This window comes from Melanotaenia boesemani, chromosome 19 (genome assembly GCF_017639745.1).
Source record: "Melanotaenia boesemani isolate fMelBoe1 chromosome 19, fMelBoe1.pri, whole genome shotgun sequence".
NCBI lineage: Eukaryota > Metazoa > Chordata > Actinopteri > Atheriniformes > Melanotaeniidae > Melanotaenia > Melanotaenia boesemani.
In genome coordinates this window covers 15,352,330-15,374,932 of record NC_055700.1, presented here as the reverse complement: position 1 = coordinate 15,374,932, position 22,603 = coordinate 15,352,330, and the positions used below count along the sequence as shown (strand labels likewise).

Here is a 22,603-nt window from a genome sequence, read left to right as displayed (position 1 = left end):
TTTTTCCACAAAATTAAAAATTTTACAGTACTTTGGCAGGTTTTGATTTTGGATTCTGGTTGTAGTATTTTCAGATGTCAGCAATTACTTATAGTACATTAGTGAAAGTAAAATAATGATCCATAATGGCCAAAACTATAAAAATAAGACCCATGCTGCAATGATTTGGAATAAATCTTAAAGATGTCACAGGTACTTACAATCACTGGCTATACTATTAAAAGCACATGTTAAATGTAATGCAAATTAAACAACTCTGCCATCAATTCTACTTTCATCAAGTTTCTACATTTTAAAAACATTGTCCAAAAGGTGTTAATTATTTATTGTTGGTTGAACTAATAGTGGGTGGTGGTGTAATAAACTGAATCATTATTACTTACTCCACCCCATTATCAAACATGACATCAGTATAGACAAAAACTTTCAAAAGTGTCCCAAATTATAAAGAGGACATTGAGTGTGTGTTTTCATCTTTATGGCAACAGGATGGCGAGTGTTTCTACTCTTCTCTGCTCTGGGTACATCCTGTCAACAGATAATGATAGCAAGGTGTACCTGCTCTGTTTTTTTGCATGTGAGGATAATGATCTGTGATCAGTCAGAGGCAGTCTCATGGGAAAGGAACAACAAATACTTTCAGGATTGTCGCGGTTCAGATGCCTAAATCTACAAAGAAGGGTCCTAATTAAGTGTCCATGTTTGGGTTTTAGTGTTTTTAAAAAAAGCCTTGTTGGTGGTCAGTAACCATCTGTGCCAGCTGCAGAACATTTAGACATGGTTTATACCATCCATATGAAGTTCTTGAAGTAAAGGCCCATTGATTGCAAGTGGTGGTTTCCTGGATGTCCTACATTCTTATCCTGATCTGTCCCATCTGGAAGTGATGGACAAATCTGGTTCAATGGAAATGCATTTTGGCCTGCTGACAGTGTCCCAGTCGATTAGCAGTTTCTCATGTGATAATTAAGTCCCTGTCTGTACTCTGCCTCTGTTGACATACAACTACTTCCCTCGTAATCCATCACATTGTGTGCAGAGATGTGGGACACATAGGGCTATATATGTTTGCAGAACGATGACAGATTTTTATTTCCCTTATAATAACTTGATCCTTTTGGCTTTGAGAAAAAAAGTAAAACATCTTTACTTGAATAATTGTTTTTTCTTCTGCAACCATCAGAAATAGTCCCACATATAGAGCTCAAACCAAAGAATGTCGGCCAGTTTGTTTGGAAATTCATCAGTCTCTTTGTTAAAGTTGCCCATAACCAGTTCCAGTCTTAAACTATTTGAGCAATAAAATAAATAATCCTTTCAGCTTGAACCCAACAAGTATAGAAACCTTTTTTTGCCTCGGGTGATAGAAACTGCAGCGAGAACAAACACAAGCATGTCAGCATTCTCCCCAGATATACAATTTTGTAGTCAGAGATGATTATTTTTGTTGCTCTGTTTGCCATTAACATGCTTTCTGTTTACTGATGGTATCAATGTCAGTCTGTTTCTATTTAGTTGTTGAGGAAGAGGAATGAGATTTGTTCAGGAAGGTAGCATGTCTTTCTCGCTATTTGGGAAGCCCTTGCAAATGCTTATTTTATCAAGCAATTTGGCCATTCACAGCCCGTTTGTGCTTTGGGTTTATTATACTGAGTGCATATTTTACCATAAAATTTAACAATGTAGCAATTTGTTATTAATATAATTCATAAAGCAGCAAAACAGGCAGGCAGTTCCATGTAATTAGTTATTAAAGAGGCGTGTTTTAAAGTATTTGACAGTAAACATGTTGACCCTCTTCCTGATATGCACATACCAATTAGATTTGGTCAGGCTCTGCTTTCTTGTGTGTCCTGTCAAATAGCGATACATCATGTCTGCAACCTGTTTGCAGCACACTGAAGTGTTCCTCTAAGGCTCCTCTGTCCTGGCTGTCAAGGAGGCCTCTCTCTAGGTTTTCCCTGCTTTGAAGTAATTTGTTATGAGTAATTCTCCACATGACTCCTTCACCAGAGAAAATAGCCAAAAGTTACTCTGCAAGAAGCTCGCTGTTTAAAGCTGTGGCACAGCCTGCTGCATAACCTCAAGAGTTCACTGGTTCAATTGCAAGGCAGGGTCTTTCTCAATGAAGGCCAGAAGTCTGTGTTACAGTATGGTCAAATTATGGGTCCTTCCCTCAAGGGAGATTCCTCTGTGGTGCATGCAGATGAAGCAAAAATATTTGGGTGCATGCATCCATTTGGATAAACAAACACCAGCTGTTCTTTTTCTATTATCTGTGCACCATAAGATTGCTAAATACATCGGTTCCTCCTGGCAACACTTACCCCATTAAGTTTCCACCAGCTATTACTGATTCTATGGTTTGTAATTATTAGGAGTTTGATAAAAAATTGTGGGGCAAATTCATTTTCAACTGGATACACATAAATGGCATGATCATGATTTATGCGTGTTTGCGGTGCATCAGAGTGACTGGAAACTGTAATTGGCTTTGGCCTCCAGTTAAAAACATTTAGTGATTGTTAAATAAATATTGATACTTTGTTCACTGTCACTTCATGGTCTTTTCAGGGCCACACAGCTATGCTGAATTGCGGTTGTTGGCATCCCAAGATTAAAGAAGAATTTATGACCTGCTCCAATGATGGGTAAGTTTTAAATATGTATTGCATATAGTGTAAACATAGCAAACTATCAGCCCTAAGCGGAAACTGTTTCATCTACTTTGCCTTTTTTTTTTGCTTTTCTATGTCACATAAATCCAAATGATAATTTTTTAATATACTTTTTTGTGTACACATAGTCTCTAAATTACCCACTACTCATACAAGCATGTCAGAGGTTTTCTGGTATGTATCATTGCTAGACATTTGACATTTCTTGTATAGCAAGTCCATTAGCAGACTAAACAGTATGCAGTTTAGAGATAAGCAGACATAACCTATGTTGGAGATGTGATTATAAAAATATATTAAATACTCCACATTGAATAACACTAACGGATCCAGCTCATTAATAATATTTGTTTTGTAATGGTTTATTCAGAGTTGTCTCTATGGGTAAATCCAGAAGTTTGTGTGCAAAGCGTTGTTCTCAAATTAGTTTTTTGTTGCTCTCATTTTTTCTGCCACCACCAGGGAGTCCTCTAGTCCAGACTATGGCTTTGGGAAGTGTAACCCAGCTTCACAGCTGTGTATTGACACATGGTACATTTATCTATGTGTGGATCTGTAGTTATAGCCAGTAATTTGGACCATATTAACTACCACATGAACAGGGGGAGATGATAAGTTGTTATATTTACAATTTTCATCTCAGCTGAGATTTAGCTGACTGCTGCCTCATTTAAAAACTGCGTTGGAGCAATATCACTTCAGATGCTATAACTCTTTACCCTAGGTGTTCAGGAGAGTTTGTGTGTGACCACAAGTGACTATGCTGCTGCAAAGTGATGAGTCTAAGTGAGTGTGACAGGCAGCAGTGCAGAAACCCAGGGCTATCATCATGAAGTGAAAACAAGCGCCTGGCTAGTGTGGCCAGGCCACAGCCCTCTGTTTACCAGTGTTACTGCTCTCCCAGATGTGGAGGTTGGTTTATTTAGCTCTTATTGAGTCTCTGGAAATCCTCCCCTGGCACGTTAGCACTGGGTGTTGCCGCTGGCCTGCTTGCAGGAGAACAGTGGATAGGAGTGCACAGGGAGTCATTCACAGGCAGAGAGCAGCTGCATGTGGGGAAGGTTCACAGCTTAACACAGGGAGGGACTGACTATTGATTTTCAGGTGTTGACAGGTGTCCACTGAACCCTCAATAAATTTCTCATATTGCACTTTTACTTTGTCTTGCAGATAGTTGCTTTACTGCATAGGAGTAAAATGCTGATAAAATGATGTGTTTTAGTTTCTTTGGGAACTACTAACATTTCAACCTGCTATTTTTTAATCCTTAATTGGTCTTGTGCAAACAGGATATTATTGCTGTGGTTTAAGTAATTCATATTTACTGTAATCCATCTGCTATCCTTGTCAAAATTCAGTTCTGAAAATTTCCGTATGTAAATTTGCTACTTTCAGGTATTTCTAAAAAAAAATATAATTTGAGATGTCAGATATTTTAGCAAAGGCTATTTTATTATGAACCATTATTGTCATGGTTAAAACTTGCACATTACTAATACTTGCATCTTTAATTTTTATCGTAACATTAATACATTTTCCTGGGGCATTTTTCCATAAACCATGCTAAAAGTAGCTGGGGCTTAAGTGTAACACCTGACTTGAATAAAGCTGCTGAATCAGTCGAGGTTAAAGTGTTTCCATAAATGTCAGTTCAAGTTCACGCAATCACACTAACTGGAAACAGATTTAGGTAGTTAAGCTTATCATGTGTGCTCGCTATTCGTAAGTAGTCTGTGAAATCAAACGTGGATATAATCGATCCATCATGGCAAAATAACTAAATAAGTTCAGACCATTATAGCCGTAGATCTTATAGTATTAAAAAAAAGACCTCCCATGTTTTTTCCTAATCAGGTCAAGGAAAGATGCAAATTTACAAGAACTTTAACTCTTTTACAAAATTCACTTGGCTCCTATCATGGCTGCCTCTTAGTTCTGGTTAATTCAATTCTGAGAAAAGAAGAGAAGGAGAATGAACAGATTGATTGTACCCAGTGATACCAAGACTTCATATTACCCCACTTGCTTTTCTTTTTCTGTGCTTGGATTTTGCTGCACAGTTAGCGGCATATCAATAATAACAATTTCCATAGTTTATTTAAACTTCAAATTGACCATTTTATTCAAGATAAATTTTTAATGGAATCTAACTAACAACTGTACACAAGAGGTATCATTAAATCAGCTGTACTTGTATATCTGAATCATATTTATTTGTTATTTAGTTTATTTTGTGTGTGAATAAGACTTTATGTGACACCATGAAACAAGAGGACTGTAAAAGTTTTCATATTTAATTAGATATAGATAGATTCATGGCTTTGAAAATAAATTATAGGTTGTTATAGCATTGTAATATTAAATCAGTAAGTGGAGAAAACTTTTAGGTCAATAAATGTTTTGGAAATTAATCCAAGAAAATGATCTATTAATCTAAAAACAACATTTACTTTTTTCTTAAATTAACTCATTCTGAATTTGACAGGCTACAGCAAACGTCTACAGCTCTGATTGATGGATTTTTTTTGTCAACTTATCTCAGTTGTGACACCCTACATATTTAATCTGTTGTTCTTCCATTTGCCCACATATGTATTATCCTTTAACTTTTTAAATACAAGCTTGTGGAAAAATTAAAGCCAGCCTTATAAAGTGTCTTCAGAAAGTGCTGTGTCATGCCACATACAGGAAGTCCAGAATCTTGTTGCCTATACAAGACAACATGGTTCACTTACTCATAAATAAAACATGAATTTCATTTAAGAAAAAAAAAACTCAAACAAAAAACTTGCTGTCAGTTAATGTATATCTGCATTAATGCAGTCTGTGTTCTGCAGCTGCACGAGTGCGTGAAAAAGATCTGCGACAATGCTGTGCCACCACTGGAATCCGGATGTAACACGCTGAAACCTTGTGGACAACCAGGCTTTTCAGTCCACATGGATTATTAATGCTCCACTTAGTATGGATGGACCATTAAAGAATGTCTCTTCCTTTTCTTTTCTTCACCAACCAGTGATGTATGCTGCTCCATCCATTCCAGTAGCATCCTTTGAATAAGTATGTATTCTGCAGAGACTAAGAAAACAAGAGGGGTTTAGCTGCTGGCTGTGTTTGCCTCAATATTAAACCAACACCTATGTTTCTCCACGTCTTTATGCCCAGTTAGAATGTCTTTGTTGTGATAACATGAATAGGTTATAATACGTGATCACTAGACCTCCCAGCTCTTTAACTAAAGATCCCTGCAGTTGTCTGGAATCTCATTCACAAGGGCTACCTCCCAGTTCCTTAAATGATGTCATTAATCTAGACTTTATTTTCCCAAAGAGGAAGTGGATGAGAGGGAATCACTGATGAGGTAGTGTAATAATGCAGCAGCAGGGTGGCAATGATTGTTCTTGAGTTTTGAATGGGCCTTCAGTTAGAACTGCACGTCTCGGTTAGTCAGTGAAAAGTATTTCTGTTCACGCTGCTCTGAGTGTGACAACATTTTTCATTCTTCTGCCATTTTGTTTGAGAGTTTGAAAGTGTAAAATGGCACAAAGTTTCTAAAGAAAATGCATGTTTGATTGAAGGGGGCCAGAGTCAAGTCTAATCAAGTCCTTGCTGAAAGATTTGAGGTGTTTTTGGGAGGACTGTAAAAAGATAAAATATATGCGTGTTACTTGTGTATCTTGTTAACTGCTGGGCTTTTGTGATGCACAGAATCTCTAAAACTTGAAGCTTTAAAATCTGGAATAAGTAAGCAAGCCATATTGCTTAAAATAGCGACCAAAGTATCTCTGATACTGGAAAGATCTGCAAGAGTCTTCTTAACAACAAGATGTTGCTGATTCTCTATTTTATTTATGCCATTTTATAGCGCCCAGGAGGTTTATAAGAATCGTGTTATTCATTTCATGTTGTGACTGAAATTTCAGCCAGCAGAGCTGAGGATAGGACAAATGGCGACTTTCTAATTGGACCCACATGTTTCTTCTGTTGAGTCTTGAGGCACACTTAAGCATGCATACACTCAAAAACACACAATTTGAGGAATGTTTCCAGGAGGTTCGAATGCCAGGGATTCCCTTCATGCTGGCCCGCTGTTGGGGATGCAGCTGGTCTTGGATGTGTAGCTGCAAGCGAGGAGACCCAAGTGGCTGATTCTTACACTGTTGAGGAACATGTTATTGTCTTGATCATGCTCACAAATCAAATACAACTGGATATATGGCATTTGCTAGCAGCCACAAATCTAAAAGTCAAAACGGCAACTAGTGTTTAGTGATTTTCTTCTCTTTTTATTTGTTTTGTATGAAATTTTGTGTCCTGCATGTCCTTATTGGTAGATTTTAACATACTGATCTTGCCAAATAAGTAAGTCCTCAAATTTTCAGTGCTCTCAAACTAATGTATGTTGATGGCTGCATATTTTTTGGGGAGGGGGGGGGGGGGGGGGGGCGTGACAGAGCAGGGATGAAAAGTGAAGACAGCCGCTACAAAGTGTGTGTAAGCATGTTAGGGCGATCCACTCAGTTGGACACATCAGGGTCATCCACAGTCCAGCGCATCACCAACTGTTTTCCACCTTACAATGCAAGTGTTCCATATCCTGCTCAAGAAAGCACATACCATACCTTAAAGGACTGCATTTATCTTTCTTGTTCAGTCTACAGCCATGGCAGAATTTTTGACTGACAGAAACCTTTAGATCTTTATGTGTGAAGTGTGAATACAGTGTTTGTTTCTTTTTCTATTGAACTGAATATGAGGCTACATCCTTGTATGCGGGAAAACATCTCAACATATTTTTTGCTTGATTATATCACGAAATCTGACTTTTTTTCTTGCATTGTGTGATCTCACCTACTTTTTTTAAAGGCATTTTTAGGTTGATCTTTTGTAGCTTGAAGTCAGACAAACATTGTTATGAAATTCAGTGAAATGGCCTCTCACTGTACCCACAGTCCATCTGTGCTCAGACCACATTGTTTCCTCTTTGGCTTCCTTGCTTGAATGCAATTGTGTGTGCGCCTTCTCCTAAATCCCTCTGTTATTTTCCTACTTTATCTTCTTCAGCTGTGAAGGAAGATGGAGCATCTTCCCCCCTAATCCTCCTTTCTCATAACAGAGCCCCAGTTAGTCAGTCAACCAGCTATCACTGGAATTCAACCAGTAAACAACCCTATACAAGACGTACATCTCTCTTTTCCTTACCACCTTATCTGGGAAAGGGATCCTAGCAACCATCACCCCCACTAGGTTTATAACCTGATGAACAGATAAAATCTGGGGCCTAGGGAGTTGTCACTCCTCAGTTGATGTGTGAACGACTGTGCTACCTCGTAAAGTGTGCATGCATGGTTGAGGGTGTATGGGTCTCATTTTGTTACATTCACCCCTCTGACTCTGGAGCGTTTGCAAAGGAAAACAGGCTGCCGATTGGAGAGAAAACTGGTATATAAGAAAAAGGATAAAGCCAAGGTATTACAATTTAGTATCATTCTGAACAAATGAATATTCCGACTGTTCTGTCATTGCTATCACCCATGAGATAAAGTTCTGTCTCTCCAAAAGAATGTTTTTACACTTACACGAGTCATTTCAGAGTACCACATATTGGAGCAGATGGTTTTCCAGTTTTCCTTTCTCACTAAGCGTTTCAATCATGACAATGAGCGTATGGAGTCTTCCCAGGCTTATGGTTGGCTCCACACTGGTGGGCTCTAACTCCGCTCTGTTGTGCTGACAGCCAGCAGTGCCATGTTTTGGGGAAAAAGGCCTTACGATAAATAGCATTCCAGGTTTTGTGTGCAGCGCAAAAGGTTATGTTGTCTTTATTGGCCTTACAGACGGCTACAGTCTTTTGTAAACAAAAGAGAGATGTCTGTAAGGCAGCAGGTGGACCCATTTGTCATACAGTCCATAGCTTTCACTCTTTCTCCTTTACTCTCACAAATACACTATCAATTTGCTCAATGCAGAAGCCTTCAGGTTGCACTGAGCAAGTGCTTTTCTATGTGCAACTTTAAACTTTTTAGATATTTATTAGCAGCTTTGGGTTATGCAGAATTAAGCAAAACTATGCATCGGTTTTATTTCACCCTTGCAAATTCTCACTCAAACTATGTGTCTTCAAATGACAGTTGTATCACGTTGTTAGACCTTACCAAACACAGTTGAGTGTGTGTGTGTCTGTGGCTTTGTAGCCAGCCATGGAGGAATCTTTGCCTGTCTGTTAGTAGCAGCTCTGCCTGTGTGTTTATACTCCTCTACTGACCCCATGACCCAAAGGTCAAGATGCTCACAAAGCAAGCAGTGGGTCACAGACACATTTGGATGTACTTCGTCTGCCATGAGTGTCAGTGTGGGTGTGTGAAAGGTTGGCTAAACATGTGTGCGTGTGGTAATGTCTTTCAATAAATAAATGTGGGGGGTTAAGTCACTATGACTTGCATCACTGGTGGGTGAGCACTTAAGTTTGTCATATAAGGCATCATTTATCTTCTTTTTTTCCTTTTTTCCCCTCAGTCAGTGTCTGTATTTTACCATCTGTTTTACTTCAGCTTTTCTGGGGATCATTCTAAACCTGAAAGAACACCGTGAGATGATTGAATGCCACTAGCTATAGCGACACATGTAATGTGGCTGTTTAGTTTTAAATTTAGATTATGTTGCAAGACGTTGTATGCAGCATATCCTCATGACAGAAAGTTATGACAGAAGGGTCAAAGGTGAAATGTTCCATCTTGTTTCAGTCGGATCATGTGCTTGCAAAAATACAAATTAAGATTACTTACAATTTCTAAACCATTATTTGGAAAAACACTTTTTGTTTCTTTTTGTGTGTGTGTGATTGGTGGAAAACCTGGATATACTATCTCTTAAAAAGTTCAAATGCCTGCCAAAAATGCATTTTTAGTACTGAGTCCAGTGGGGTTTACTGTTAAACATTATACTGTATGATGTTTTGGGATTAAATCCCACAGCTATATATAGATGAAAAGTCTGCATTTAAAAACCTTTCTTAGTGCTACAGGTTGTGTAATGTGTTCACCAGATGCAGGAAAGTGAATCAGGATTTCAGACATACCTGTCAGACTGATCTACTGTTCTGCTGTTTGCAGAACCCCTCACCCTGCAACACAGAGCTACCCAACCTCATATTCATGAGAATGACCAGGGCAGCCTGTGTCTGTATGAATCTGATTTATTATAGTGGTTGGCATTGTAAATGATCAAATATGTTATGAAGGACAGCTATTTCATGACTGATTCATGACAACTGGGTGAGGATAAATAGCATTCTCCTTCTGTCCACAGCACTGTGCGCACATGGGACCTGAAGTCTGAGAAGAAGCACAAGTCTGTGTTCAAACCTCGCTCCTTTCAGGGAAAGAAGGTCATCCCCATTTGCTGCACCTACAGCCGTGATGGAAAGCTCATTGCAGCAGGCTGCCAAGACGGCTCCATCCAGATCTGGGACAGAAACCTCAGCGTGAGTCTTAAAACATAAACTAACCACCATGATGTGCAAAAAGGTTGTAAAGATGGGATGTCTGTTTTGTTATTGCTTTAGGTACAGAGTCATGAAACTCAGGTTATACGGTCACAAGCCAAAGAGGTCATAGATCAACAAAACACTAACTCTGAACAATTTAAAATGCCTACATTCAAACAGGGAAAATTACTGGAAAGATTAAAGTGAATAAAATCAACTCAAGATGCTTAAGGAAACGCTAGGGGATGATTATGACAATGCATACCCGGAGGGACATGAATGAATGTCAGTGGTTGTTAATACATTTTAATAAAGACCACTAAAATGTGGGATAAGAGAAAGAGTCAGGAAAAGTCAGTAGGAGACTTCTTCAAACATTTTTTCAGCCATGAATAACAAATGACATATTTAATTGTTTAATGAAAACGCTGTACCTGCTGACAGACACTTAGCCTCTCTAAAGCCACATTTATAATAAGTCTAAAAATAGCTTGTTATGTAACTACATAAACTTTCTTGTCATGATACAGGAGTTACATAAAAGTTTCAAGGAGGTAGGGGGGCAATCACAATTTCCCACTGCACATTTTCCACTATTAGTTAATTAGATAATTAGGAGATCAAAGCATATACTCTCTACTTCAAGATTCACATAGTTGAGGTAATAGTTGATTTTGGCTCCTGGGAAATTTCCTGTTCACTTACTTGGCTGTTTTCACTTAAGTTATTTGAGAGCTCATCACTTTGGGAAAAAAAGAAGAAATGAAGAACTCTATTTAGAGCTTGAGAATGCATCTCTTTTATGAAGCTGATTATCACAGCAGGACATGAAGCCATGTTTTGTGTTTGAGCAACAAAAGGAAACCAGTAGCTGTTGCTTCCTGTTGATTTGGACATTTTTTGCTTTCTTTCTTTCTTACATTCATGTCAATTAAACACATGGAAAAATGGGGATGAGGAAAAAAAAAGGTGCAGTGTATTGCAGGTGGTTGTTAGTGAACTTACAACACCCATAATTGAGCATTTTCAAAGCTAAAATGTTCCAGTTTTGTGTCATGTTACTTTATTGTAGGCTCATTTGAAAACAGTATTAAACAAGTTGCTTTTTCCGTATTAAAAAAAAATTCTTTGTGGTCAAATACTTGAGAGTCCAAAAACACTATAAACCCCAAGAAAAAGAGGACATCAAATTGCACACAGAACACTTTTGAAGAGACCCTTTTACCAGGACAATATACATCTTTAGCAGTGCATGTGTGTGAGTATATTTTCTAGAAAATAGCCTTTTCTTTTTTGGTTTCATTTGTTATATATTGCCTCATCTGTCAATGCCATGCAGTTTGTGGATGACGTTGAGGGCCTTTGTTATTTCCTAAAAGAATAGAGATAGCAGCAACTGAGCTTTACTTAGTGAGTTGGAACAGCTTGATTGGAAATGGGCCTATCCAAAGTAGGCAAATGGGAATCTGGGTACATAATTACTCCAACAGCCAATGTTATAACGATGTAAGTTTTTTTTTTTTGGGGTCATAAAACTGCTTTACTGTTGTGTGTACTTCAACAAGCTGGTATTATATAGACTTCCACCTCTTCTACCGTGTCCCATCATCCCACCCCAGGGCTCCACATAGCAGCAAGCTTCAAATGATTGTGTTAAACCTCTAAAATTTATTACCCCTCCTTTTCCAAGCTAAATATTTACCCAGCCTCCCATAGCAGCTTACAATAGTCATGTCTGTTTCCTGACCACTGGAGCCTGTCCTGTCTGAATGGCTCAAGAATTTTAGTTGGTGCCCTCTGCCCTAATCAGCAACCTGTGCTGCTGACTCAAATTCAGCCACAAACCTAATAAGGAGTTGACCTCCCAATGCTTTTATTGCTGCTCCCTCCCCCACTCAAATGAGGCCTATCTTCTGTTGTATTGCTACTATTACTCATGGCCAGAATATGCAGGCAGATCAATCATGATCAATCATGTACATGACCTTGATCTATTGCTCAGCCTGACGAGAAGCTATTGAGGATGACACATCGTGTACTTGAACCATGACATGAGTTGATTGATCCAATGATGGGAGTCATATAGGTTGTTTTCAGTGTACTGCGACAGAGAGTGATTGCATGTTCATTCTCTGACCACATTTACTGGACTGCATTTAAGTGGTTGCCAGGTAATTTGCACTTTGTGATACTCGGTGCATTCAGGGTTCAGGTCTTCATTCCAAAATATTACCACAGAGATCCGAGAAATGCTATGATGTCATTGGTGAACTTTAAAGTTTTTTCCAGACTTCAAAGTGGGACCACAAAAGAGGTGGTTTTAATAAATCTGTCAGCTCACAGTGTTATCATCAGATGACATGACAAACTTTCTCTTGTTAAATGCCTGCGAGTAGCTTTGTCCTGACAGTCGAGTCTTTCAGAATAATCTGCATAACACTGATTAAAAAAACAAACAAACAGTATGGAGATTCAGCAAGTCCATTATTTATTTTAGATTCTTAGGGACAGCAGCCTTTCTGTGTGGAGTTTGCATATTCTCTACATGTATATATGGGTTCTCTCTGTGTACTCTGGCTTCTGTCCACCATCCAGAGACATGCAAGTTAGGTTAATTGGTCACTCTAAATTCTCACTAGGATTGAATGTGAGGTAAAATTATTGTTTCTCTCTCTGTTGGCCCTGCAATAGACAGACAGACACATTCTGGTTTACTAAAGCAGCATTCGCCTCATCGAAAGCTCAACTCACCTGAAGTAGAGTTTCCTGGTTTAAAACGCCTCACATTATAGCAGAGGAACTGATGATTCCTTCTTCCACTGACATAGTTTTAACTACAGTTAACTAAGTAGCAGCCAGTAAACTAAAGACTATTTCATAGCACATTTCTTGTACGTTTCTTTGTTAGCATCTGGGTACATGTGGGTTTGGGGGGGCGGGGGCTGCTGCTTGACATTATTGTTGTCGATGAAAAGGGGGCCCTGCAGAAAAAGCTTGGGAACTACTGTATTATGAGGTGGGACATGTTTGTGCATGTTCTGGTGCATCCATGTAGCTGAACTGGTCTCATCTTCTTGTGTTCTTTTGTCATGACAATTTCTGTCACTGTATTTTAAGGAGAAAAATACATAAAGTTCTTTTAAATATAATTATTTTTATGTTATGTAACATACCATCACATGCTGCACAAATAAACATCCATTTGGTAGTCATGTGACTATAAAGAGAGAAAAATCTATTGTGATTGGTGGTGTTATACTTCAGAAGAGCAACACTGGGAGGCTTTGCTACATAAAATCAAGGCAGAAAGTGTGTATGGACTAATAAATTCAGTGGACCAGATTCTTGCTTCAGTAGCATGAAAGTGGTCTTGTATTCATTCATTGGCATTATCCCACAATTATGTTGTATTATAATATTTGGGAATAATAAAAATGCTTAGTCAAACTAATTTAGCAACAGTAAAATAACTGGCACAATAGTGTGTACAACAATCTAAACAACAGAACATTTGCGAGATTCAACCACCAACAAAAAGAAACACAAAATGTCCAAAGAACATATATTGAGAAATCCTCGATCATCCAATAAACAGTGACTGTAACTAACCCTCTGAAACAGTCCCAATAGTCCACAAGGCTATTTAGGGACACTCCAGTCATAAATATTTAAATCTTATCTCAGTCCCTTCATTGTTACTTGCCCATTGTTTTTGTCATTGCTACTAAGTTTAATATTCCCCTAACTTCCACCCGTTTCTACATGAGAGGTCATTAAGTGACTTTAAAGGAATATAAAATATATACATTACAGCAATAGTCCTCAGGTTCACTTTAATGTATAACTGAGACATGGTGGGAAAAAAGTTCTTGTAGTATAGAAAACTTTTCATCTGATCCTTCATTCCTGTGTGGTTCTCCAACACACATCGCCTCACCATCATAACTTGTTGATTTCCATGAACGATCAGAGCAGCTGTTCAGGACTGTGGTTTGGCTACTTGATCCTCACACAGTAACAAAGGTCAGAAGATGTTAAACCGACGGCACAGAGGGCATCATTGTCTTTCAGGTGTGCAGTTGTAAAAATATGGCAAAAGCAGAGATGTGGAACCTTGCAGTCTTTATATAATCAAGCTCAGATAGCATGATTTAGAACAGTTGGCTGTGGTAGATTGTTATCTTAGTCTGCTGAGGATGAAACCCAATGCTCCGTTCCTTCAGCTATTTATCAACTCCTGCTGCCGAAAGTGTGTAGATGTGGATTAGGGCTGTGTGTGTGCCACACGCATGTATGTGTGTATGAAATGACCTTATATTACTTAGAAATGATTTACACAGTTAAAAATGCTTACTAAATAAAATACTGATAGATTCAGTTGCTCAGAGAGAAGGCCACAGCTTATAGAGTATATCAGAAGACGTGTGAGTAGTTTCAAACGGTGTATGGGAATCTGGTTTCACAAGCAGCCTGTGTAGATTATCACAGGAAACAAACACCATGGCATGTAGCAATGCCAGCCAACATCAGGATAGTAAATAAACACTTGAGCTTTCACAACAGCAGCATATGATCTAGGAATAGCTCAAGTGGTTGAATGTTTGCAAAATGCAGCCAGAACAAGCACAAGCTACCTGGTGCCACTTTTCCTGTCGGGTAGAGATTGTCATGAATTCAAAATGAAATATTTATTCTCATTTCCTCTAAACCGAGAAAAAGTTCAGATAAGAAAAGAGGGTGGGAAAAAACCTGTGGAATAATTTATCACAGAGAACAAGTCCTTTAGAATATTTCTTTTAAGCTGATGTGAGAAAAAGAAACTAAGACTATAGTGGAAAAACCATGCGATTGGTTGGAACAGGTTAATTTAGAACGATGGGAAAACAAGTAAAAAAACAAAAACATCTGCACAGTTGCCTCAGGAGCTATGTAAAGCGGACTTTCCCCTCTGCATAATATTGATGTTACTGTATAATATTTCTATGTGAAGTGTATTAATACTATGCACCTTGTAAGTGTTATTACTACAAACACAGAAGGCACCCTAAAATATCTGCACCATTGTCCCATTTTCATGTTGAACCAATGATCGTAATGCAACATCATAAGATGAGATAATTTTAAGGCAGTTAGTACACCCTCAGTTTATCCCAGTCTAGCTGTAGCTACCCTGCAAAATGTGTGTGTTACATTTCCGGTCCATCTCCACTGGAAAGCACAATAGCGACAGCGGTCAGTGTTGGAACAACTTTAAAATAGCGCTACTTAATTACTTCTATGATAACCCTCTTGTTAGATTACGAAGTAATTTCTGTATTAAATCATCATCCAGATTAATTTTACAACAAGTCAGTTTTACGTGCATGGTCAGACATTCAAAGATAATAAATGAGAGGAACGGCATAGAGTCAAGGGTCATCTCTAAGCGATAGGGTGATGGGGAACAGACAACTATCCCCAGGGAGGTGAGGGCTGGAAAAGCTGAATCTCTTATCTGCTGTGCCAGGTAACTGTGTTATCTGTCTTGGGGAAGTTAATAACTTCTCTCCACTTATTTTGGAGGTGAATTGTGGCCTAGTTTCTTTTCCATTATCATGAGGGCACATCACTCATTCAGCTCAAGCTCCACTCTCTCCTGCAGGTTTTGCTAGCTTTTCTCTATATTTCTCTATCTTATCTGTCCTCCACACTGTGTGCTCGCTTGAAATTTCTTATCAATTTTTTTTGGTCAAAAGCCTGCAGTGCTGCAATTCTCTTTTCACTGATTTATTTGCATTCCGTTTAGAATTAATGAATATGTAGCTGTATAAACCAAGGTTATGTTTGTTTCAGTGTTAGAAAGCCTGCTTCCTAGACTATTGCTTCACCAGCTTCTAGTAATGATCGATCTCTGTAATTTGTCTGTACCCAGCCCAGGTAAGGCTAAAGCACTGTGTAGTGAATGTGGGAGGAAGCAGAGAGAAAGAAAGGCAGCCAAGCATTGTTGCTAGCACTAAACTAGTTTCTTAGCATACTGCAGGATAACTACTATAAATTTAAAGATGATTAATAATCGTTTAAAGCAGTGAAACTTTTTCTTCTTTTCTTTGGTATTTCTTTTTAAAAGTTATTGTGCATCAAATATATTTGGAGTTTGAGCTGTTTGTCTGTGCAAAGCAAACACTTAGAGGATGTCTCTGTCAGTTCTAGGAAGTAGTTTCATATATAAATGACATTTGTGCAAACAGTAATTATCTTTTGGCCTAGCTGTTGAAACAAAGTGAAAAAATGTCTTTGTGCTTTTTATGTAGACCCAAATATTTTTTGTGGATCTACTTTTGTAACTTTGTTGAATTTGATTTTAGCCAATCCAGACTTAACTTGACACACTCACTGTTTTTACTATAGTGCTACACCACTTACTCAGTGAGCACTGAGGAGGTACAAGTGGCAGAACATCTTGGAAACTGCTGTTCAAATGACAAGTTAGTGTGCACAGTAGAAGAGATAAAGGACTATTCACTCTGATTACTAATATTACATCAGATATTCAACAACTCTAGATGAGATGTCAATCAAACATACTCTCATTCTATGAATGTCTTAGGAAAATAATCATGTGTACGATTTAACAAAATCACATTTATACAGAATGGCAAAGTGGAAGAAACCATCACAATAAAAAAAATCTGGAACTAAAGTCTGACGTTTTTGTTAAGGAACTGCTTAAGCAAAACTTTTTATTTGGGATGGCATCACAGCAAAAGTGTCCCTTTTAGTTGCATAACACCTTTTTAGTTAGAGAAGTGTATTTTCTTTTTTTATCTTGAAGCTTATATGTTAAAAATACAACTTTGAGAAACACTTTTCTCAATCTCCCCTCTGCTGCTGCCACCTAGAATTCAAGGTGTCTGCACTTTTCACTTGTTCTAGCAATCATTTGTAGTTGTTGATATTGGCTGGGACATGACAAAACACTTGTTTAAGGAGAGTTTATTATATCAAAGAATCAAAAGTAAGCCTGCAGACTGTGGTTTGTAGAAGTGTTTCTGTTCTGCTTTATTGGTCGGTAAACTGTATGCTGTAAGAAAAATACAACTTCATGTTGAAAAGAAAAAAAAATCCCATCTGTCAGGCAGAAAACTTTGCCAATATAAATGTCTGTGGTCTGTGGTCTTGCAACAGTTTGTTAAACTGCTAGTATTTCATAGGTTCTAGTAGGTTTCATAGGTATATAGTTCGTGGTGAAAATGAAAACCGTGTGGTGTTTTTTCGAAGGCACAGAAAATGAAAAGATCTTCTTGTTTCCACAGTGACGGACAGAACCATTTACTACTGAAGCAGCGCTTTAGCTGTTTTATGTAGACGTACTACAAGAGATTGCCAAAACTATTTTGCTTTTAGACATATCAGCATAAAAGCCAAGTGTAAAGATGTGCCAGAAGGTGTGGAAAATGATGCGATTTTCTTTTTTTCCACAGGTTCACACAAAATTCCACTGTCGCCAAGCCCACACTCCAGGATCGGACACCTCTTGCCTCTGCTTTTCTTACGATGGCATGACTCTCACTTCACGTGGAGGTAGAGAAAAGACAGTACTTGCCAGAACCCAATACCAGCTATTGCACGTGTTAAATATATTTTCATTGGGATCAAAAAGCCAGCTTTTAATGCCCACAGCTCTAAAAGAACAGATTTTTAGAAAATTAGATGTTTGTATCTTCTTGAGTGTGCAAATAAACAAGGACCTCGGGTAACAAAAGACAGAAAACACTTAATATATATACAGTAATATATTTACATAACAAATGCTTAGTTTCCTCTTGGTATGTAATCTAGTGAAGAGGTTTCTAACACAAAGATAAACAGAAATAAGAGTTCTTCACTTAACATGATTCTTTAATGTAAATGAGAAATAACTTCTGCAGCTGTGCCCGGTTGTAAGGAAACAGGTAGCACATGATAGTAAATAACCTTTTAGAAAAATAAATTACACTATCTAGAGTTTACGTGTTGTAACCAGCTTTTTCTTTCTAGGTGATGACACTCTAAAGATGTGGGACATACGCAACTTCAAAAAACCTGTCAATGAAGCGACCAGACTGACCAACTACTTTTCCATGTGAGACTTGTTAGCTGTCGTCGTGATTACAAACTGCCTGTTTGCCATTTTTTCTTCATACATGCATGATGTGTGGTTTATCAGCTGGTGTTATATGTGTGAATCTTTGCTTATGCAGGACAGACTGCTGTTTTAGCCCAGATGACAAGCTCGTTGTGACAGGGACCTCGGTGAAGAAAGACGAGGGAAATGGGAAGCTGGTTTTCTTTGACAGAACTTCCTTTCAGAGGCTGTATGAGATTGAAGTTACCAATGCCGTAAGTACCAAATAAATACCAAACAGCTTTTCCTGTTTCTTTTACCTGTATTTACCTAATAGCCCAATCATCAGGCGGTGACTAAGACTAGACGTTTTTCCTTAAAATAAAAAAAAAGAACATGTCTGTAGCTAGTTGTGTTTTAGCAACGTGGCTATATTTTCTTTGCCATCACTTGAGGTGAAAAATATATTCCTGGGTTATTAGGAGGAAAGTTTTAGAGTAAGATGAGAAGAGTTGTGAGAAAAAAGTGAAGGAAAAGGTTAGAGGCAAGCTCAGAGAAAGTGAGAAATGTGATATTTGCTTAGTGTAAGTAATTTCCACAAGGTGCTGGCAGGACAATGATAACACTTTTATATATCAAGCCTTCTAGCTATGTTTGAAATTAAATTATCTGCAGACACAATCAGCACGTTCCACTCACATAAACTAATCCCACTTTCTCAGAAATTACTTTTAATCTGCCATAAAGTAGGTGCTGAACTAAAGGGCAGAGGTGCTGTCTACAGTAAAATCATTGTTTCACTGCCTTCTGCTCCACCTTTTGTCTCCCCTCCTTTAAACTCCTTTCAGCAGATTTAGCTGCATCTATCTATAGTCAATACACTCACAGTGGGTAAAGCCTCATGGTGTAACTTGGTCTCTCTGGCTAAGGCACAGCTTTTTTTCACACAAACCACTGAATGAACATGTCCAAGAGTGGTAAAAATGGCAAAAGACAGGGCTTGTGTGTGTGTCTTCTCCTGTCATGTCACCGAGCTGCTGTTTTCTTACAAACCTCTGACCAGCATTTACAGTAGACACTCACTAACTGCACTAGCTTAAAGGATGTCAGGGTTTAATCTGAAGCCTTCTGTGTAATTTTGTTGTTTTGTTGTTGTCACCCTGATGCCTAATAGTGCTAAGAAAAGCTTCTTTTAAACATAAACACAGATGCTTAGATGACATGCCTTTGCTGAGACAGTGATTTATTTTGCTGTGATGCCTTCCACTAATGTCTATGCAAGTGTCTTTCTCTAAATTAAACCCACATTTTCTGTGTTGTTGGTTGTCTCTGTAATTGTCTTCTCTTCTCCAGAAAGCATGAGCTCCTGTCTGGTGATAGTTAGAAAACTACTACACAAACCTGACACACCTCTACACTACATTCAATTAAAGTACTCTTGGCTTTTGAGTGCATGGTAATAATGGTGTCGCTCAAACTTAGTCGGGGGCATTGTTTAATGGCTAGCAACACAAGCTAGCTACATTTGTAAGGCTGCTGGTCCATTTAGACCAAGTAGTTAACATTGTTGTCGCTTTTATTTGTGTTCTTGACAGAGTCTTAACCCCCACTTTTATTAGAGACAATTGAACAAAGAACCCCAGTTACTTTGGGTAAAAGAGTCTGTTTAAAGCTTAACAACCCTCTTCTCTTACACCAGTTCATGGACGCTTGTCTTCTCTTTCACTCAACTGAAGAAAGGGTAAACATATGGAAGAGATTTTTCCATTGGCCTTTCACTTGTTCCACCTCTTCCTGTAAGTTTACCCTCAGTGCTGTGAAAAAATCCTGCAGATTTCCCACTAAATCCAGCTTACTGCCACAAAAAACAATGCAGTCTAGACTCTAGAGAGTAGAGACAAGCTGCCAGCCGACTCGGAAATGTTTTTATTTGCGTTAATTACAGTAATTTCCAAAAATTTCTTTGCATACATTAATGATATTTTAATATTTTAATTTAGCGTTTTTCTGTAGAATGAATTTGAACAAAGTTTATGGAAATGTCATCTGAAGCCATTTACCTTTTTGAATAGTTTCTAGTGCCACAAAACTTTTATTTGTTTTTAAATCCATAATGAACTGCTTTATTTGCTTATGTTGTCATATAATTGTCTATGGTCATCATGTCTTTTTGAGTAAAAAAATTTAGGATGTTGCAAAAGTTCATTTCTCTGAAACATGAAAAAAGGGGCTTATAAATCAAATATTTATGACAAAGAAGGATGAAAATGAGAAAATTCAGGATTTACTAACTAAAAGGTAAAAAGTCAGCAGGATGAATTTAAAGTTGTGAAACTGCTTCCTTCTAAACACAGAAGGAACAATATCTAATGAATATCAGCCATCAGGTGAACAGACAGAAAGCAGGATTAGAATCTCACTGCTTACAGATGGTAAGGAGAGAGAAATAATATGCAGACTAAATTCCATCCATGCACCTTTAATGGTACATTATCCCGATTTCTTGCCTATAAATTCTCTAACTTTGCGTTCTTACTGTGATTGTCTTGTGTCCCGTACCATATGCTACTGGGGGGTTAAAAAAAAAAACACACACTAAGTTTCTCATTGAGCTTTGGGAGCAGTTTCCTGTCCAAAAATCACAAATTTCTGCCCAGCTGTTTGCCAATCAAATTTGTGTTTGATTGGCAAAGTGAAGTGTCGGTTCTTTTTCTACTTTCTTATGTGCCAGATGGAAAACTTGTCTTCATTTTGATAAACCTACTCTCTCCTGTTTGTTTACATTAGACGCACCGCTGCAGCAGGATGAGACATGAAGGCAGAGGCCAGGAAAAACCCGCTCTTGCATCTGCCTTTGGTTTCTCTGTGTTTTCAAAGTCAGTGAGCAAGATATGCGCAATAAAATAATTAATGGCATATATAGAAAAAAGGCATATATATATATATATATATATATATGCCTTTTTTCTTTAGCAGTAGGAAGGTGTCATCGTGGACCATTTTGAATATTAATGTTTAAAAAACATTTTGTTAAATTTGTCCTCCATATTTTTCCCTTGTAACCCACCTGCTGAAAGACAACTTGGCAATAATAAGTTTACATCCACTTTCGAAAATTTAGCTTTGTGCTCAGAATAGTTATCTCTGGATGGCATATACTCAGTAAACCGGATGAATGTGCTATTTTCTGTGTTTATACCATCCGTCTGCCGCTCGGATGGACCAAGAATTTAAGTGCAGTCTTTATAAAGTGACATACCAGGCAGCCGAGAGAGAGGAAGGACCACCAATCATTTCTAACTAAACAGTCTACATAACCCCAGACCTGGGTTCTGGGGTGTTCTTGGGAGAAGAGGCTGTTTCAAGCCTATTTGGTAAATACTTCAGACACGCTTAAGCTTATCTTATTCAATCATGAAAGGGCAGGAACTGTGTGACCTAAGCTAGAAAAGCTTTAAGTTTTTAGATGCATTTCAGATGGAGATCCACACAGATCCACTTCCTAGTAAATGTGTACAATCCCAATTTAAAAAAAGTTGGTAAAAAAATTTTTTAAATAAATCTCACAAAGCCGTATTTTATTCTCAAAAGAACATAAAAAAAATCAAATGTTGAACCTGAGACATTTAATATTTCATGGAAAATATTTGCTCATTCTAAATTTTATGGTAGCAACACATTTAAAAAAAAGTTAGAACAGGGGCAACAAAAGGCTGGAAAAGTAATTGGTATAAATAAAAAATTTGACAACTAATTTTGTTAATTGGCAGTTAATGGGTCAGTGAGAAGACCGGGTATAAAAGGAGCATTTCACAAGCTTAAAGGTTTGTTAAAATGTCAAATTAATAAGCTGTCTGGAAAAAGAACTAGAACTACACAAACTGCACAGTGGAAAAAAAGAGCAGCCTTGTTACTTCAGTGTGTTTTCAGAAAAAAAAGAAATACTGTGACTTCTATTGCTTGCTTGATAACTCCTACATAGTAAGTTTCTTCCAACGTCATGCTTTTTAAGTGGGATTTGATACAAATGACGGCTCATTTATCTTCCCTAAGAGCAGCCAAGGGTGAAAGGTAGACAGGAGGCTGTAACTTTGTTTCTCTGTGATATTGAAGTCAGTGGTTCCAGCAAGGATGTTCGTTTTAATTACAGACTCCTTGAGCAGTAGCCCATACAAGCGTGTAGTTGAGGTGCCAAAGTAGTGTTCTCTTTTCCCCTGCAGCATGGAATTGGCCTGTGTAGCTCACTCTGTCAGTAGCTGTGCACATTTGGATCCACTCTGCAGTGCTAAACAAGGAGTACAACCGAGTGTTGCCTCATTAGCGCTGCTTATTTTTTATTTTATAATCCACAGATGT

The 22,603-nt window shown here is 38.0% G+C and overlaps 1 protein-coding gene across 2 annotated transcripts in view; it reads left to right on the top strand.

Moving 5' to 3' along the window:
• Positions 1-22,603, top strand: part of LOC121630329 (WD repeat-containing protein 70) — a 40,817-nt gene that overhangs the window by 5,618 nt on the left and 12,596 nt on the right. For both annotated transcript variants that reach the window (XM_041970576.1, XM_041970577.1), the window contains exons 9-13: positions 2,575-2,651; positions 9,987-10,161; positions 17,625-17,724; positions 18,181-18,265; positions 18,384-18,522. In XM_041970576.1, the coding sequence (XP_041826510.1) occupies positions 2,575-2,651; positions 9,987-10,161; positions 17,625-17,724; positions 18,181-18,265; positions 18,384-18,522 (576 nt within the window). The remainder of the gene's footprint in view (positions 1-2,574; positions 2,652-9,986; positions 10,162-17,624; positions 17,725-18,180; positions 18,266-18,383; positions 18,523-22,603) is intronic.